The sequence below is a fragment of the Arachis ipaensis genome, chromosome B3, assembly GCF_059453495.1.
Source record: "Arachis ipaensis isolate K30076 ecotype BB chromosome B3, ASM5945349v1, whole genome shotgun sequence".
Lineage (NCBI taxonomy): Eukaryota > Viridiplantae > Streptophyta > Magnoliopsida > Fabales > Fabaceae > Arachis > Arachis ipaensis.
This window is the reverse complement of record NC_142438.1, coordinates 48278592-48299349: the sequence shown is the minus strand read 5'-3', so window position 1 is coordinate 48299349 and position 20758 is coordinate 48278592. Positions and strand designations below refer to the sequence as shown.

General features: G+C 33.0%; 1 protein-coding gene and 1 non-coding gene across 2 annotated transcripts; one reads left to right on the top strand and one right to left on the bottom strand.

The window, feature by feature from the left end:
• The first annotated feature begins 841 nt into the window (after positions 1 to 841).
• LOC107634440 (phospholipid:diacylglycerol acyltransferase 1-like) lies at positions 842 to 9676 on the top strand. Its single transcript, XM_016337945.1, has 6 exons — positions 842 to 1287; positions 2255 to 2477; positions 3130 to 3413; positions 4647 to 4938; positions 7058 to 7317; positions 9193 to 9676. Exons 1-6 carry the CDS (start codon positions 842 to 844, stop codon positions 9674 to 9676), a joined length of 1989 nt encoding a protein of 662 aa, XP_016193431.1.
• Positions 9677 to 15352: 5676 nt separating this feature from the next.
• LOC148570541 (small nucleolar RNA R71) lies at positions 15353 to 15460 on the bottom strand. The gene has a single exon (XR_015908383.1). It is a non-coding gene; the product is annotated as a small nucleolar RNA R71 (small nucleolar RNA).
• Between the last annotated feature and the right edge of the window lie 5298 nt (positions 15461 to 20758).

The following is a 20758-nucleotide window of genomic DNA, read 5'->3' as shown; positions in this document are numbered from 1 at the left end:
TTATAGTTTTTTTTTTTTTAATTTTAAAAGCTATTTTACCAAATAAACTTGTTGTTGCTTGTGCTTATTAAAATCTATTTTTAATTTAATTTACTAAACATAGATGCTATAATTTTTAAAAAACTATATTTTAAAAGTTAGCTTTTATAAATTACTTTTAAAAAGTAAAGATTTTACCTAACCAAGTTTGAGACCTGCATCACTCATAATAAAAAATTTAGGATAACATATATTCTATGAAATATTTGTCATCATAAAAAAAATGTTAGATTACCAATGCCTTTTTTTCCTATATTTGTCTTGTATTTGAACCAAAACAAATAAATTTTTCTAACTTTTTCTCAAAAATACTATATTCACACTAAAGTCAACCACCATATATTTATATATTAATATAGTTCAATATTATTTTTAATAAATATTTTATATTCAATGTGTATACCTAATATGATTAATTTTTTTCCTACTAAAAGTATTAGCTTTTAATATTTTCCTTATTGAAATATACATCGTGATATCTCATATGTGTCCAACACTTGAAAATTCCAATAATCATAAACAAAAGGAATTTGCCTACATTTTTTAAGAAAAATGTTATATACACTACTTTTCAGTACGTCTTTTTTTATATATACCTTTCAGGTTTGGTGAAAATATTATTTCCAAAAAAAAATCATAAAAAATGAATAATACTACATAAAAGAAAAAGAAGCGAAAAAAGCTCATGATGAGTTACATAAGAAAAAAAAAGCTTTCACATAATTTAAGGAACACTTGAAACTTCAATTACCATTCATCGAAAGCTTCTTTCCTACTCTTACTCTTGTGATTCCAAACACCAATGTCGTTTTTACGACGTAGAAAGCCAACTTTAACCCCTTCATCTCCTAATTCAGACCACAACAATGATGATAGCGACGTTGACAATGATAAAGAGAGAAAAACAATAAGAGAAGAGAAAAGGAAGAATACGAACACCCGATGGTCATGTTTGGATAATTGTTGGTGGTTTGTAGGTGGTGTATGCACAGTATGGTGGTTCCTTCTTTTCCTCTACAATGCCATGCCAAGATCGATACCACAATATGTAACGGAGGTTATCGCCGGACCGATGCCAGACCCTCCGGGCATCAAACTTGCGAAGGAAGGACTCAAGGCTAACCATCCAGTGGTCTTTGTTCCAGGCATTGTCACCTGTGGCCTCGAGCTTTGGGAAGGTGAATCATGCGCTGATGGCTTATTTAGGAAGAGGTTATGGGGTGGAACCTTTGGAGAATTGTATAAAAGGTATTGTTATTCCTTTTTGAAAGAGTGCTTGTTAAAAACAAACAAATACTAAAATATTATCTTAGCTTTCTAAGAGATTTTATGATAAAATGACTTTTCAACAATAACTTTTGGTAATTAGGATGTTATTTCACTCTTTTCAATGTTTGAATATCAAAGTTATGAATTTGTTGTTAGCTATGTCAAATCTGCATGTTTATGCATTAATTTAGTATATATAATTCGCATATTTTAACTTATTTAATATTTTTGTATTCAAATTCATAGGTGAGACTATAAGAGGACACTGAATGGTTAAGAAAATAAAAATGTAGTGAATTGATCTATCAAACAATATGAATTATAATAGAAAAGTCATATAAAATTTTCTCTTAAATGCATCATGACTATACACGTTTTCATGAATAGTACTAGTATATTACCACTCTACTTCAACTTACTATTTACTAGGCACAAACACGACATAAATCAAGTTAACAAGATTTTAATAACATTCTAGTCACAAGTTGTAATGTACATAAAGTACTATCTTTTGACATAATTTAATAATGATATCGTTAATCATATATTTTCATAATTTTCAATCTCAAATAGAAGGAAATATTTTATTTATAACTGAAAAAGATATAACTTTAAGTTAACTTACTAAGATTAATATTGAGTTAATTGATGAACTATTACTTATATCAACTTGATTGTCTAGTATTAAAATTTCTCTTATAAATATGGAAGATCTATTTGAATAATAGTAGGTGCAAAATTTAAGGAGTTTGATTGATTGTTCATGATTGATCTACAACACCTTTTGGAATATTTGGAATTTTCCTTATAAAAATTTGTTGCTGAGTGACAATACATATATGCTGTTTCAAGTTACTTTGAGATATGACTAGTTTATGCAAATTAAATTTGACTGTAGTGATATGTATGTTGTAATAGATAATTTAATTCATTTTATTATATTCAGACCACTATGCTGGGTGAAGCACATGTCACTAGACAATGAGACAGGACTAGATCCTCCTGGAATGAGAATAAGGCCTGTATCTGGCTTAGTGGCAGCTGATTATTTTGCACCTGGATTCTTTGTTTGGGCGGTTCTAATTGCTAATTTAGCACGTATTGGGTATGAGGAGAAAAACATGTATATGGCTTCTTATGATTGGAGACTCTCATTTCAGAATACAGAGGTAACTTTGAGTAATTGTTATCATATTTTTCCAACTTATTTACAGTTGATATATCTTAGTGAAGACTAAGCTATTAAATTAGTACCTAAAAGATTTTGGCAGACTACGCAAATTAAAAGAAAGAAATTTTAATGTGTTTCTATCATTTATATTTGATAAAATCGTCTAACTGCAAACTAGCTTCTATTTTTGTTAATATAATTTTTGAAGTGAATAGTTAAAGTGTGACATGTACCTCCATAAATGACATATTTGGAGGTTATATTGATGGTACCTATTTTGATATAGAAAGAAATGTATAAAAATTACAACAAGAGTAAAAGTGAATGATAAGTTATCTGAATTTTATTATTTTTTAAATAATATATTGTTCCATCATCAAATATACCTGCTTTGTGTATGTTATGTATATTGGTATTCTGTATGTGAATATTGACCTGCGCATTTACATTAACAAAGAGAAAATAAGTTTAAAGTTAGACCATTTATTTATCAAACACTCACAATCCTTTAGCAACCACGCAAGAAAACCTTTTTACTTTTGGAATCCTTTTTGTAAACACCAAAATTTGCATTTAGTGATTTACTCTTTAATGAATTACGGAGTTTGACAGCTATAATTGTGTTGCCAATTTGAGTTATTTTTTTACAGGTTAGAGATCAAACCCTAAGTAGGATGAAAAGCAATATAGAACTCATGGTGGCTACAAATGGAGGTAAAAAGGTGGTTGTAATTCCACATTCAATGGGTACATTGTACTTTTTACATTTTATGAAATGGGTTGAAGCACCAGCACCAATGGGAGGAGGGGGTGGTTCTGATTGGTGTGCCAAACATATTAAAGCAGTAATGAACATTGGAGGACCCTTTCTTGGTGTTCCAAAAACACTTGCTGGACTTTTCTCTATGGAAGCCAAGGATATCGCTATTGTCAAGTATGTATTTAAGCTATTCTATTATGTGGTTCTTTGTTTATGTGTTTCTTTTAATTCATATCATACTTTTTGTATATTTAACGATTATAGAATCTCTAACCCCATCTAATGGGCCAGTTATTTGGTTAAACTCTCTATGGATTTAAATATATAATAACAATTGGTGCCTTTATTAAGAAGTTAGATTTAAAAAAAATTAGCTATAGGTTATATTAAGTAGTTCATGTTATCTTAATGAATACTTATATATAAATTTTTTTAGATCGTTCGTACAATTTCAACCCAAACAGGAAGAAACAAAACTTAGATTCATGATCAATAAAGTAAAAATGACTATTGCTAATGTTGATAAAGTGAGGTCATTGGCATTACCTTAAAGGAGTCGCCAATGTCAAGAGTCTCATATTATAGAAATAAGTAGGATTAGTGTGGTACTTAATTCATAAACTTCTCTCATATAGTGAATTAATCTTTTGAATTGTATTCCTTTTGTGGGCTTAAGTAATAATATAATTATGTAAAATATATTGTGTGTGTGCCAACTTGTGCATACACTTTCACTTGAATTATTTTAAACATTTAATTTTGTGTTTTATTTCCTGTCAATGAAACCTTTGTTGATGAATATGGAGATCTAGGTATTGGTCAAAAGTTGTTATACCAACAGCGACGGAACCAAGGGGGCCAGCGTCGGCCACAGTCCCCCTTCGAAAAAAATCTTTTAATTATATATATATATGTTAAATTATTAATTATTTGCTTCTAGTTTTTTTAGTTTATTAAGCATATTTTTAGTATAAATTTATATAGTAATTTTATAGATTATACTATTTTTTTAATGAGTGATTGAATAATTATTATATGGAATATATTATTTTATTTTTGTTAATTTTTAAAATAAAATTAAGTATTCCTCTTCATTTTATGTACACAAATGTTTTTAAGATAGATTTGGCCTAAAAAATATATTTTATTAAAAAATTTTAAAAAATATAATTTTTTTTATATCTTCAATACGTTAAATACATAAAGAATTGTCAAATTTTTTATTATTATACTTTTAAAAAGTGTTTTTAGAATAAGTTCATTATAATAAAAAGAACTAAAGCTAAAAACATTGTAAATTTAACATTAATTATAAAAACTTGGTCCCCTTAATATTAAAATTCTAATTTTACCACTATATATCAATAAAGTTTGGTAGAACTTAAACATTATAATGTTGATTTGCAGGGCTTTTGCACCACATGTTTTAGAAAGTGATGTCTTTCATTTTCAAACATTGCAACATTTAATGCGAATGACTCGAACGTGGGATTCAACAATGTCAATGATACCAAAAGGTGGAGAAACAATATGGGGTGGCCTTGATTGGTCCCCTGAAGGGCATTATGAATGCAATACAAAGCAACATAAAGACAATCATAAGCCATCAGTGAAGAATATGAATTATGGGAGACTCATTTCGTTTGGAAAGGAAGTAGCTACATTACATTCATCCAAACTTGAGAGGTTGGATTTTAAGGTAATGTTCCACATATTGTCGAAATATTTGATGTTTTGCGTATAAGCTATTTACTACTCTTTCACCCTTGTTTGAATAATACAGTGTTTCCAATCAATTTGAACATCTATACATAAAGTATTTATGTTATTTTGATTTCATTATCAAGAATCAATTTTACAAATAAAAAAAATACTTGCATCAAGTTCTATTTTATATGTACATCAATCAATATTTCTCAAATCAAGAGTTATAACTGAGGTAATAATAGTGAACAAGAAGAGGATTAAAAGCTTTAAAAGTCTTTAGACTTATATGAAACATATATATGTAAGTGTGTTCAGAAAATAAACTAGCTTTAAGTTCTATTAAAAATATATATTCATATTTCAAAATAAAAAAAAAAAACACCTTCTGAGGTCTTAACAAATTTTAGATAACATTTTAAATTGACTTTTCAGGTATCTCAGGTGTAACTAAGATTTTTAAACTACACAAATTAAAAGAGAAATAAATTTAGGAGATAAAGTTTAGAAGAAGTATAAAAGTGATATATATTGGTTTAGTCTAAAATACCGAAGTCCAATCCTCAAATAACTTGACAATTCCAATAAAAGAATAAGTATATAAAGATATTATTTGCACATAGTCCACCCATATTACAACTTTGTCTCATCAGACTAAATAGCAGCCCTATCTAAAGATATTTGATATTCCATTTGACTATCTCTAGCAAGACTTGATTGGATATCCGATCAACCAAGAACTTTAGATATTCTAATGACCTTATCAAGTAAGACTCAAATTGGATACTCCACTAACTTAAAAGTGTTAAATATTATTTTTTCACCAACCTAAAAACCTTAAATATTCTTGCCTCAAGCCTTCTCAAGTTAAAAATTGACTTAGTTGGATACTCCATCAACTAAGAACATTTGATATTTTCTTCACATTTTCAAGCAAGAGTTAGATCAAACAGCAACTTGACCTAAGAACTTTAGATATTATTTCCGTAAGTCTTCCCAGAACTAGAAATCACTATTGGATCAAGTTACAATGAGAAATTATAAAGTTAAATAACACGTAATATGAACTAACAAGAAAGATATTCTCAACTTCTACAACAGAGTTGACGAATTTACTCCTAGTTCTCTAACATTGTTCAGTGTATGATATAAATAAACACAAACTAGTATCATATTTACAAGAATGTAATATGGTTTAAGATATAAAATTATGATATGTATAGATTACAACTTTGAAGTAATGAAATTTTTCTAAGATAAAAAAAAAGAAAGAAGAGAAAATATAAAAAATCAAATTTCTTGATTTATTCTAACAACAGCTTTGTATTTCTTCAAGAGTTTGGATCATATATATATATATATGTGTGTGTGTGTGTGTGTGTGCAGAGATAATTAAAGATATGTTGAAAACTCCTTCTTCTATATTCGTCTCCACGTTTATTAAAGGAAACTTCATATTATACTTTGTTACAAATGAGAGAAAAAGTCTCCAAAACTGTTTGCTTGTTGAATACGCTTATTTTTAAATGTTAGAAACTAGGCCACTTTTTTTAGGTTAGCGATTTTTTTGCTTTTACAATTTTGCAAGTGAAAGTGGGATTGTCGAGCTTATAAGGCATACAATCATGCTTCTAAGGTAGTTATTTGACAGCTTTTGAGATTGTCAATTTACTCAGCTTAGTTTCTGAGTGACTTTGTCAAATTTAAAAATTACTTAATTTGTTTTGATTACTTAAGGAAAAAAAAATCTTTACTTTATTAATATATTTGAACAAATATTAGATAATACATTAATAAAATTATTAAATTATATTTAAATTTGTTAATAATCAACATATATTCTGATATATCATGAAGCTAACAATAACTATAAACTATAAACTATTGAACATTTTTCTTTGAGTATTTTTTACATTGACTTCTCAATTCAAAGAATATTAACTTTTAAATTAATTACTCAATATGTATATATATATGTGGTTAATCATGATTACAATGTCATTTCTAGCATAGCCCTGAGTTTGATTTGTGTAACAAATTTGAGCATATAACTTATTAAAATTATTGAATTATTTGACTCTTAAACATTTATGGTTGGTTTGTATAATTGATAGGGTGCTCTTAAAGATAAGAAGCATGTAAACGTATCTATTTGTGATGTATGGACTGAGTATCATGAAATGGGTATTGAGAATGTCGAAGCTATTGCAAAATACAAAGCATATACAGCTGATTCAATTTTGGATTTGCTTTATTTTGTTGCTCCAAAGATGATGAAGCGTGGAGATGCTCATTTTTCACATGGTATTGCTGATGATTTAGATGATCCAAAATACAATCATTATAAATATTGGTCAAATCCTTTAACAACAACGTAAGACTTTCTTCTTTAACCTTTTTTGTTTACGTTTTGTTTTTGTTTTTGAGAATTAGTAATTAATTTATATTTATTTACTAAGAGTTTAAAATTATTATAAAAATTTGAATTAAAATTAAAGAAAATGCAAAGAGACTCATTAAGGTTATATTTGTTTGAGAGAAAATGAAAAAGAAAGAAAAGGGAGAAAAGGAAATTAGAAGGAAAATGATTATTTTTCATTGTTTGGTTGAGGAGAGAAATTAGAGAGGAAAAGCTGAATAGTATAAAAAGTGGATAAAAACCACGGACTTTTTTTCTCTCCAATATTAGAAGAAAAAAAAGAGAAAAAACTTATTATGTTTCTCTACTTCTAATATTACTCTTTTTTTAATATATTTTATAATACAAGGATAAAATTATTTTTTATAAAGTTTTTCTTTCTTTTTATAATATTTTTATAACTATTTAACAATTAGCTTAATGGATAGGTAAAATATTTTGTTAAGGAAGAAAAACTTTTCACCTTCCCTTAACCAATTATCAAGTCTCATCTTTGTTTCTCGAATTCCTCAAGTTAATCATTCAGAAACAAGATGCATCATTTAGTATATATTTAGCAAAAGCCCTATTGCTACAGTACATTGTACCAACAATAGAAGATACTAGAGAATAGAAGATGCTAGAATAACTCTCTTGATTAAGACAAATAAATTAGTGTTTTACGTTGTTATGAGTTTAGCATTTTAATTTTACCAATTTGTCTTTAGAATTATGGCTTCTTTGATCCATAATACACAAAAGAAATATTTTTACTCCGGATTTACATGTAAATGATATCATTATCTCCTTGAAAACCTCCACAACAATAGAATAAGGAGAAAACTCTGTCAGGGACCAAATTTTTGAACATTCACACATTATATTCTTTTTCTTTCTTCACAATATCCTTTAGATTGATAGACCATAGAATAATCCGTCACAAATTGAAACACTTTTCAAAAATTTGTCATCAAATGCCATTTTTTGACTTAAAATAATAAGGTTACGAGAATCAATGAGTCTTCCATATTATAAATTCTTTATACAATTTATTTTCACCTAACATGAGATTTTATTTCTTATACTTAATATCTCAATACTTTTAAGTATTGGGAGATCTCTTAACATGAACTCTTAGAAAAAACAATCATCTAATTTACTCAAAGATCTAATTCCAAACACTATCAGTACAACAATATATTTTTGTTCTTTATCTAAAATAGGAAAATGACAAAGAAATGTATTTTTCAAGCAAGCATTTCGAATCCAAATATTTGTCAAAAAAATGTTTCTTAGTTATTCATTTTCCTTAGAAATGCTTATGAAATATGCCAAGTAAAGTTTTGTTAGCTTCAAGCATTATAACTTGCAAAGTATTATATAGAATTTTGTTAATAACATACGATTGGAACAAATAAACTTGTTTCATAGAAGAAAAAAATTATCAAATAATCTCCACTACCATCTAAAAATAAAACACACATTTTGAATAAATATATCATTCGCAAATAATAAATGAAACAAAGTAATTAATTTCATGTCGTGTCATTCAATTTTAATGCATTTACTAAACCTTAAAAACCGCAATCTAATATCATAATGAGGCATGTTATTAAAATTGAGTAATATTAAGAAGATAACAATCCAAAATTATTTTATTTAATTTAATATCTATAATTTTATGTGTGTAATATTTATAATTATATATTTATTACATCTAATATTATGTATTTATTTCAATAATAATTAATAAATGTAAACAAAAAAATAACTTATGGCTACTATGATTTCTAAACTGTGTCCAAATATTTAAAAAAAATAATATATTTTGTTGGTTTACTTGTGTTATAGATTACCAAATGCCACAGATATGGAAATCTACTCAATGTATGGTGTTGGAATCCCTACTGAAAGAGCCTATGTCTACAAAGTAAATTCAGATTCTGAATGCAACATTCCATTTAAAATTGATACATCAGCTGACGGTGGAAAAGAGGATTCTTGTTTACAAGGTGGGGTTTACTCTGCTGACGGTGATGAAACTGTTCCTGTTTTGAGCTCTGGCTTCATGTTTGCTAAGGGGTGGAGGGGAAAAACCCGTTTTAACCCTTCCGGGATTCGTACATATATAAGAGAGTATGATCACTCTCCTCCAGCAAATCTTCTAGAAGGTCGTGGTACTCAAAGTGGTGCCCATGTTGATATATTAGGCAACTTTGCGTTGATCGAAGATATTATAAGAGTAGCTGCTGGAGCCACTTGTGAGGATTTAGGGGGAGAAAGAGTTTACTCTGATATTTTTAAGTGGTCTGAAAAGATTAATTTAAAACTTTAATAGGATTCATATACTCAGAAACTATATTTTTGTTGAGATACTTTTTTGTTTTAAAAATTAGGTTTTTTTACATTTTAGATTTGTTAAAAAAATTTAATATATTTAGACCATCTTAATGTATTTGAAAATTAACTTTTTAGTAAAACCAAAAAGTAAAACAAATACTTATTTAAACATTAAACAAAAGGAGTACTATTATTGCATTAGTTATGGAATATGGCTAGAATATATATAGCAATACTTTGTAAGTCTCAATTTGTCGAATTTTACATATTTTGATTCTTCTTGTAAACGTTGGTTGCATTTATGATACATGAGTGTTTGTTATTAGTCTATTAATCTGGTTTTAGTCACTACAAAAAAAAATTTTGTTATTAGTCTATTAATCTGGTTTTAGTCACTACAAAAAAAACATTGAGTACCGTTGACTTATCGTCGGAATTAGCATCGACCTGTACTGATGGATTTAGCGTCGGAGTTTCCGATAAAAAAGAGAAGAAATTCGTTGCCATAAAAAGTTACTGTCAGAACAGATTTTCTGTGCTAAATCTGATGGCAATTATTGGCGTAAAAACAGAAGTCATGCACACCAACGTTACCATTGGATTTAATGACGAAAAATTCTGACGGTATCACGGTTTAATGAAACGCGTCGTTTTGGTGATTTAATCTGACGATAAATCCGATGGTAAAATTGGGGCTAAATTCACCACCGCACTTGGAGCACCCGCTGTCACCGCAACTCCATGTGATTCTGCTGCTACTGCTATCCCCGTCGCATCCTCTGCCACGGTTGGTGTTAATGTCGCTGTCACCATCGCCTTTGTCACCACCACATTAAAGAAACACTGTAACCACTATCATCAGATTGGTTTGTAAGTATGGTTATTATATGTTTTCAGATTATTTTGTAAGTTTAATATTTTGTTAGGTTTTTTGTTAAATCAGTGGTTAAATTTGTTTAATGAAGTTTGTTATTAGGATTTGTTGTATTAATTTAATGTAAACAAAAATTAAATAATGTTAGGGTAGATTAAGTAAGGTGAGATTCAGAGTGCTTGAGTTGTCAGAAGATTTTAGTTGAGTTTAGTGATTGATTCATTCAATTGCATTAAACTTATGTCACACATTTTTGTCATGCCTATTGTTAATTTGGTTGAATTAAACGAATTAGGTTTTAATTAATTGGAATAATGAGTTGTACCTATTATGTCAAAAAGGAATTTTGAATTAGGACGATGCTATTTTCTTTGAGATCAATTGTAGTTTCTTTCTTCTGTTGTCTATGCAATAATATTCTAGGTTGGTTTTCTATCTCTGAATATAATGAATTGTTTAAATTTTATGTTGGACTTATGGTGCACAAATTTGTGACTCGCACAACTGAACTGGCTAGTGCACCAGGTCGTTCAAGTAATACCTCAGGTGAGTGAGGGTCGAATCCCACGAAGATTGTTGGATTGAGCAAGCTGTGGTTATTCTGCAGATCTTAGTCAGGCGAATAAAAAGTTGATTGTTGTTGTAAACGCATAAAATGAAATAATAGAGAAAGCAATACTGAATTGATATAGAAACGATGGTGGAGACTCAATTAAGGCCTCGAAGATGCTTGTTCTTCCAGATTAATACTTCTTACTGTCTACTTCAACAACGAATGACTCATTCAATGGAAACGCTGTAAGTGATCAAAGCCAGGGTCAGTGATCATTCAATCTGGATGAGGGTGAAGCCCACGCATTTAGTCTCTGGTGATCCTACTCAAAACGCCACAGACAAAGTCGGATCTTCCGGATCGGAGAATGAAGCTCTATGGTTCTAGCCTTAACGCCACAGAAACCTCAGTTATCCATGACTAACGAGATTTTATGTATTTTATCCCAATTAGCCCAGATACGTGTTGGAATCTATGATGCACTCTCAAGCTGTAGCTCTATACTATCCTGTCAAGGACTTACAAGAACTCATGTAGAATAAGGGGTCATACGTCAGTTCCACCCCAGATTCATAAGGATGAAGAATGAAAATGCATCATAGAATAGAATCAGACATAAATTAGAATAGAAAAGTAATTGTATTAATCCATAGGAATCAGCAGAGCTCCTGACCTTAACCTAGGAGGTTTAGTATTGCTCATACTGTGCGTAACTTCATTAATAGAATAGAATCACACCTGTGCATACGCACAAGTTCCTACACATGACTTCATTAAAAAGTCACGTGGCTCGCAATTTGGAGGCTTTTTGGCCCATTTCTAATGGGCTTGGAGCATATAAGGAGGCTAGCAACACACCCATTCAAACAATACAATATACAACACACTTAGGATAGTTTTAGGGTAGTTTAGTTTAGGTTTTCTCTCAAATTTCTTAGGATGTAATTAGGGTTTATATTTCATGCTTTCAATTTCCAATTTTGATCTTGGTCTCTTGCTTATTTTCATTGTAAGTATTTCTTAATTTTCTCTTTTATTGCACTACTTGTTCTACATCTTCTTACACTTTAATTTCCTTTGGCAATATATATAGTTTTGCAATTTTGAGTTTTAGTTAATGAATTTGATATTTAGTGATTATTATATATTTGTTGAGTTTCCATTGTTGATTTTGTTCCTTGGTTGTTCATAGTTTTGAGTATTATTGCAATTTTGCCATGTTTTGCGAATATGCCTACCATGTTTTTGATAAAATGTCAATTTTGAATATGGAGTGAATTTCCACCCCTTGACTTGGAAAATGAGTATATGGATCACTAGAGTCATAATGTCCGACATTTAATGATAATTCTCGAGTTGTTAGTTGTTATTGTTTCTACTAACGCTAGCTTTTTGCTAAGGTAATTAGTAAGTTAGCTAGGATTTGTGGATTAATAACAATTATGCTCACTTGACTTACTCTTCGATGTTAAGGGTTGACTAGGTGAGATTAATCCATCATAATTATCATAGTTGTAGTTATGGCAAGGAAGGAATTCCATAACTCATCCCAAGTCAAGGCTTCCATTTATGTTTTGAACCGCTCTTCACTCACTTTAAAGCTTTACTTGTCTATATTACATACATAGTTCTTTTATTCCTTTATTAGTTTATTAATTACAATTTTGAGTGTTCTTTTTATTTCTTAATTGCTTGCTTCATGATTGAAAACTCCCTTGCTTCTCACAACCAAAATTGTGCGCTTATTGTCACTAGTTCCTAGGGAAGACGACCTGAGGTTTAATCACTCTCGGTTATTTGAATTTGAATTTAAACTTTGATTGATGGTCAATTGTTGGGTTGGGACTATACTTGAAATGGAGAAATTCTATCTTTGTGAAATTCCTAACCCACTTTAGGCCATCCAAAAAGTTTTTGGCGCTGTTGCCGAGGAGCTAGTGCAATGAGTGCTAAAATTTTGGTTGTTGTGAATATGTGAATAGTGTGAATAGATACTTTATGAGTTGTTTGATTATTTTTTCTATTAATTAGGATGTTGTTTCTTTTTTTAATTAATGTCTTTAGTTTTTATTTTCAATTTTCTCTATGAGTTATTGATAAACCACTATTTTATGGTTTATATTGTGTTTAATTGTGTGGTTTTATCATGATTATTACCCACTTATTCATTAAATTAGCATGAAATTATAATTCCTTCCTAAATTTATAACATGTTTGGAAACCGCTTCCTAGAGACTTTAATTATGTATTTTTAATTCTCCTTTATTCCATTCGATGCCGTGATCTGTGTGTTGAATGTTTCAGACTTTATAGGGCATGAATGAGTTGGAGATTGGAAAGGAAGCTAGCAAAAATAGAAGGAACACAAGAATTTGAGGAGATAACTAGCGAGAAGTGACGCGGTCGCATGGCTCACGCGACCGCGCGATGGAGAGCAAATCGTAGTGACGCGACCGCATGACTCACGCGGCCGCACGGATTGGAAAAGCTCAGGCGACGCGGTAGCGTGGACGACGCGAACGCGTGGCAAAGAAAAGCGCGAATGACGCGTCTGCATGGATGACGCGATTGCGTGACATGTGCGATCTGCATAATCTGCAGACTTCGCTGGGGGCGATTTTGGACCTTATTTCGACCCAATTTTCGGCCCGGAACAGCATACTAGAGCCAGAGAATATGCAGAAATAAATGGACAACATTCATTCTACACAGTGGACAGTTTTTAGATCTAGTTTCACTCCTTTAGGTTTTCTTCTCTAGGTTTTAGGAATTTTAATTTTGAATTGATCTTAGCATTGGAATATTGAGAAGAGTTATTTCCTCATCAAGACCTCATCATTCTAGTTCATTCTCTTAACTTGGTTTTATTCTTCCATGTTCTTTGCTTTGTTCAATTTTGTCATTTGAATACTTTCATGATTATTTGATACAAGGATTATTTCTTCCATTTTGATTTATTTTTCCATTCCAATAATCATGTCTTCTTTTAATTTCCTTTCATGTGTTATGGATTTATTATTTACAATGAGTGAGTAGTTCCCTCACTTGATGGGGAGTTGATTGAAAGGAACTCTTGAGTTGGAAGGATTGAAAGAAAAATTGTAATTGGGTTAACTATTGGATTGTTATCTAATCACTAACACCAATCCCTTTGAACTAAGTGGGTTGCAACTCGTGAACAGATTTAGCATTCCAACTTGTTTGATTTTCCTTTACCTAGTAAAGGATAACTAGACGGAACAACCATTAATTATAAATTAATCTTGAAATCATCCCATCAATAATAGAGATTCTAACTAATCAACTCCCAGTCAAGGCTCTTATTCATATTATTTAAATTTCCTCTTTTTAATTTTCCCTCTACTTAACTCAACTTCTTGGAACATCTGATTAATAAAATAGCACACTTTTCTGCAACTCGTTGGGAAACGACCTGGGACTCCAACTCCCAGTAATTTTTAATTTAAACTCTTTGTGACATATTTCTAAATTGATAGGCAGATTTTTGGTGAGTTAAGAACTATACTTGCAACGTAACTATTTTAATAATTTTTAATTCACCAACTTCTGCGCCTCATCAATTTTTGGCACCGTTGCCGGGGAGTTGTAATAGAGTGCTAAAGTTATTAATTAGAATTTATTTATTTGCATTTTATTTTATTTTGCTACTATGAGCTGCATGTTTCTTCCGTCAAATGACACGTTCACTTCCTGATCCGCGCTTGCTAATATTTGATCCTGAAATTGAAAGGACTATTTCACGAATAAGGAGAGAACAGTGTCTGTTAGTCTGCTCTGAGGGCGGATCTGAGAGTGAACTTGAGGAAGAAACCAGCCCCCGTTCTACTGATTCGGTTGTTTTACGTGCAGAAGACATGGCAGCTAGGAGAGTTACCATCTAGGAGGAAGGAGCCCCTGATTTTACAATGCAACCGTTTCAAGCGCATCATCCAGCGGTAGCTACATATTTTGAAATAAAGATCGCACTGCTAAATTTGATGCCCAAGTTTCATGGCCTACCTGCTCAAGAGCCTATCAAGCACTTGAGAGATTTCCAGGCAGCCTATTCTACTGTCAGGCGTGATGGTACTGATGAAACTTCAATTTTGCTGAAAGCTTTCCCGTTTTCTCTTGAGGGAAAAGCAAGAGAGTGGTACTACACTCAACCTCTAGTAAATGTATCCAACTAGGATACACTCAGAAAGGAGTTTTTGGAGAAATTCTTTCCATCTGAAGTTACTGATAAACTGAGGAAGGATATTTCCATAATTGTTCAGGATGACAATGAAACTCTCTTTGAATACTGGGAGCGCTTCAATAATCTTCTGGAAGCATGCCCCCACCACATGATTGACAAGATAGTGTTACTTAGCTATATCACACAGGGCATGAGGCCCCAAGATAAGACCACATTGGAAAGTGCTAGCAATGGGTCTATGAAGAAGTACAAGACCACTGATGAGGCTTGGCAATTGATCAGTGATTTAGCTGAATCTACTAGGAACCACAGACAAAGGCAAGGCCGTTCAAAAGCCGTTGCAGAAGTATCCTCTAACAGAGAGACTTCTGCTCTAACTCAAAGGATATGTGAGATGACCAACTTGCTGAAGCAGATGCAATTGAATCAACAACAAGCTCAGCAAGCTCAACCTCCTTCGCCACAGCAAAACCAACAACTAGTCCCACAAAGAATTTGCGAAATCTGTGCTGATTACAGCCATTACACTGATGAATGCCCGCAGCTCTAACAAGAAGACAACATGGTGGCATCCACTCATAACTTCTATGACCGCCCCAACCAAGGGTACAATCAAAGTGGAAATAATAACCATGGATGGCAGGACAATTCTAACCAGAATTGGAGGGACAACAATAACAGAGGAGGCCGAGATAATCAGTGAAATCAGAGGTGGAATAATAACAACAACAGGCAGCAGAATCAACCTTACAGAGCACCTCACCTGAGGCAAAACCAAGGACCACAGAACAATCAACAGCAGACATCTCAATTTACTCATTCTTATTTATCTCCTAATGAAGAGCTACTACAATCTTTTGAGCGAAGACAACAGACCATGGAAAATAACATGAATAGTATTAACGCCAGTCTGAATGGTCTCACCTCTACTTTGCAAGCTCTTATGTCACAGCTTGGATCAACGCAAAATTCCAGTAACCAACCTTCAAGCTCCACTGGAATCCCCTCTCAACCATTACCCAATCCAAAGGGAGGCATTAATGCCATCACCCTAAGGTCTGGAACCACACTGCAGGAGAGGAGTGATGCCAAGGCATCTTAGGCTAGTTTCACTAGTATTTTTCTGTTAGTTTTAGTGGTTTTATGCACTTTCTTGAGCTTAAAGTAACCAAGAATGGTTAAAAGAATAACAAAGCAATGAACCATCCAAACAATATGATTTTGATGCAATATCCATGAGTTTTAGTTATATTACTTGAATGCTATGAATGGAAGATTTCTCATGAAATTTTGCAAGACTTTGATGCAATTGTTTGGATGATTTCAGGGAAGAAGAGGCTAGGCAAGGAAGCAACAAAATCAATAAAGGAAGCTTGAATATCACATGTGGAGTTTAAGTTCCAGTTTAAGCCTAAACTGGAGCTTAAACGCCAGAATCATGAAGGCTAAGAAATGCTGGAATTGAAGTTTAACCTCCAGTTTGACCTCAAACTGGAGGTTAAACGCCAGAATGAAAAGTCTCACCAAAGAAGCATTCCACGTTTAACCTCCAGTTTGACCTCAAACTGGAGGTTAAACGCCAGAATGATAATGCCACTCAGGAAGGAGTTCCACGTTTAACCTCCAGTTTGACCTCAAACTGGAGGTTAAACGCCAGAATGGGAAAAGCACCAGGGAGCCATTTCCACGTTTAAGCTCCAGTTTGACCTCAAACTGGAGCTTAAACGTGTTCGACCAAGTTTTCTCCTCCAGGGTTGCTCTCTCCATTTCCACGTTTAAGCTCCAGTTTGACCTCAAACTGGAGTTTAAACGTGTTCGACACCTCCAGGGCTACCTTTCTAAGCTTCCACGTTTAACCTCCAGTTTAACCTTAAACTGGAGGTTAAACGTGTTCGACCTCCAGGATGCCTCCTTCCATTTCCACGTTTAACCTCCAGTTTGACCTTAAACTGGAGGTTAAACGTGTTCGACCTCCAGGGCTGCCCTTCCTATATCCACGTTTAAGCTTCAGTTTGACCTCAAACTGGAGCTTAAACGTGTTCGACTACATGACTCTCCAGGGCTGCCTTCTTCCATTTCCACGTTTAAGCTTCAGTTTAACCTTAAACTAAAGCTTAAACGTGCTTCTACAAAAGGCCTCACTGGAAGTGTCTGGCGTTTAAGCTGCAGTTTAAGCTTAAACTGCAACTTAAACGCCACTCTTGGAAAAGGTTTCTGGACCAAAGATATTGTGGTTTAAGTTAGTATTTGAGCACAAACATTAACTTAAACTTATTCTGGTATGAAACCCAATTGAATATCATGGTTTATGGGATTGGGCCTGAAGGATTGATGAGTCTGAAATTTCAATTTATTGAGTCATGTGCCATTATTTGATTATCACTAAGTTGGCTCAATGAATGTTACAGAATTTGGACCAGCAGCCTCATCAAGATTATGGATCATAAACCCAAGGCAAAAGGAAAGCAGGGAGAGGCCTCAAAGCCCAAGAAACACAACAGAAGCTCAATATAGAAAGTGTATAAATAGGATAGAATTTAAGTTAGAGAGGACTTTTACCTTCACTTTTAGCTAGTTTTCATATCTTTGTAATTGAATTCAGAGCTATGACTCACTAAACCCCCTTTCATTGGGTTAGGGAGCTCTATTGTAATTCAATGAATCAATAATAGTTTATCTTCTTCTTCAATCTTTTCTCTTGAATTTTGTTAGAAAGCTTCTCGATCTAATTCCATTGGGTAGTTGTCTTGGAAAAGAAACTACCCATAATTGGAATCCTTCGGAACCTTGGGAAAGGAATGGAGGATTCATGCTATAGAAGCTTTCTCACAGTGAATTGGATTGGGGTTTGGATGGATATTGTGACATGTAATCCTACCAAATTGTGGTTCATGAAACTGTGTGGTATAATCAGTGATCGAGCATCATCTCTTCTTATGAACATTTAAACCAAGGGATTGGGAATTTGTTCATTTTTAGAGAGAATTGGTGAGCCAAGGGATTGGGATCCAATCATATAAGATTGCCAAGCAAAATTCAATGAACGCATTGCTTGAGGAAGAGATAAACATGTTTTGATTCGGAGATCTCAATATCTCCTATAACCCAATGAATCCCCCAATTCTGATTACATCTTCTCTTTACATTCTGCAACTCAATTCATGCAATCACCCCCATTCCCTTTTAATTTCAGCAATTTAGTTTCTGCTCTTTAATTCATGCAATTTAAGATTCCGCCATTTCAATTTCTTGTCATTTACTTTTCCCGCCAATTTTACATTCCGCAATTCTCATCTCAATCTTGATTCCACTCAACTAGAACACACTTCTAATCCGAATTGCTCACTCAACCAATCCTTGTGGGATTCGACCTCACTCTATTGTGAGTTTTTACTTGACGATAACCGGTGCACTTGCCGGAAGGAATTTTGCCGATCGTGCAATTTCCTAAATCGTAGCATAACTAGTTTATGCGCATCACCCTGCACCCATTAGGCATGTAAAAATGCCCTTGCACATAACTCTGGGCGTTCAGCGCCAGGTTGGTGCCCATTTTGGGCGTTCAACGCCCATTTGTTGCCATTTCTGGCGTTGAACGCCAGAACCATGCTTGTTCTGGGCGTTCAACGCCTAGATGCTGCCCATTTTGGGCGTTCAGCGCCAGAACCATGCTCTGTTCTGGCGTTGAACGCCAGGCAGGTGCTTCCTCCAGGGTGTGATTTTTCTTCTGCTGTTTTGGATTCTGTTTCTAATTTTTTTTGTTTATTTTGTGACTCCACATGATCATGAACCTAAGAAAACATGAAAAACAGAAATAATAGGATTAGATAAATAAACATTGGGTTGCCTCCCAACAAGCGCTTCTTTAATGTCAATAGCTTGACAGTGGGCTCTCATGGAGCCTCACAGATGTGCAGAGCTTTGTTGAGACCTCCCAACACCAAACTTAGAGTTTGGATATGGGAGTTCAACACCAAACTTAGAGTTTGGTTGTGGCCTCCCAACACCAAACTTAGAGTTTGCGTCTGTCACTAACGCCCAGCAATCGCGAGTTTGGAGCTCGTCACAGTCATTCATTCATCGAATCCTACTCGGAATACCACAGACAAGGTTTAGACCTTCCGGATTCTCTTGAATGCCGCCATCATTCTAGCTTACACCACGAAGATTCCGATTAAGAGATCTAAGAGATGCTCATTCAATCTAATGTAGAACGGAAGTGGTTGTCAGGCACGCGTTCATAGGGAATGATGATGATTGTCACGTTCATCACATTCAGGTTGAAGTGCGAATGAATATCTTAGAAGCAAAATAAGATGAATTGAATAGAAAACAGTAGTACTTTGCATTAATCTTTGAGGAACAGCAGAGCTCCACACCTTAATCTATGGAGTGTAGAAACTCTACCGTTAAAATTACATAAGTGAAAGGTCCAGGCATGGCCGAGATGGCCAGCCCCTCTGATCTAAGAACTAGGCGTCCAAAGATGTCTAATACAATAGTAAAAGGTCCTATTTATAATAAACTAGCTACTAGGGTTTACATGAGTAAGTAATTGATGCATAAATTCACTTCCGGGGCCCACTTGGTGTGTGCTTGGGCTGAGCTTTAACTTTTCATGTGCAGAGGCCATTTGTGGAGTTGAACGCCAGGTTTTGATCCATTTCTAGCGTTCAACTCTGGTTTTGGATCCTTTTCTGGCGCTGGACGCCAGAATTGGGCAGAGAGCTGGCGTTGAACACCAGTTTGCGTCGTCTATTCTTGGCCAAAGTATGGACTATTATATATTGCTGGAAAGCCCTGGATGTCTACTTTCCAACGCAATTAGAAGCGCGCCATTTTGAGTTCTGTATTTCCAGAAAATCCATTTTGAGTGCAGGGAGGTCAGAATCCAACAACATCAGCAGTCCTTCTTCAACCTCTAAATCTGATTTCTGCTCAAGTCCCTCAATTTCAGCCAGAAAATACTTGAAATCACAGAAAAACACACAAACTCATAGTAAAGTCCAAAAATGTGAATTTAACATAAAAACTAATGAAAACATCCCTAAAAGTAACTAGATCCTACTAAAAACATACTAAAAACAATGCCAAAAAGCGTATAAATTATCCGCTCATCACAAACCATAAATTATCAAGGCCAGTTTAATTGTTACCTAAATTATTATTTTTTTATTAATTTAATGTTAATGGTAATTAATTATAGTAGAAGTACATAAGGTTAGTCGCAAAAATATTTTTTTTAGTTTTCTGTTTTCATTCATTTAAAATTTTTAAAATGAAAAGAATCAATTTTTCTTGCTCTCTTAACTTTCTTTCTTCTTCTCTCTCTTTTGCTTCATTAAACCATTAACATAATAGTTTAGGACATAAGTTTTTTTTCATGGTGCGGTGAGCGTGGAGAGCAACCAATTTATGAATCGAATTAAAAAGTTGTGGATTGCCAATAGTT

Bases quoted from the DNA above. Each gene is read 5' to 3' on its own strand.
- LOC107634440 (XM_016337945.1), top strand. From the start codon at position 842: ATGTCGTTTTTACGACGTAGAAAGCCAACTTTAACCCCTTCATCTCCT. The intron at 1,288-2,254 runs GTATTGTTATTC...TATTATATTCAG, and splicing joins TTTGGAGAATTGTATAAAAG to ACCACTATGCTGGGTGAAGC. The intron at 7,318-9,192 runs GTAAGACTTTCT...CTTGTGTTATAG, and splicing joins TCAAATCCTTTAACAACAAC to ATTACCAAATGCCACAGATA.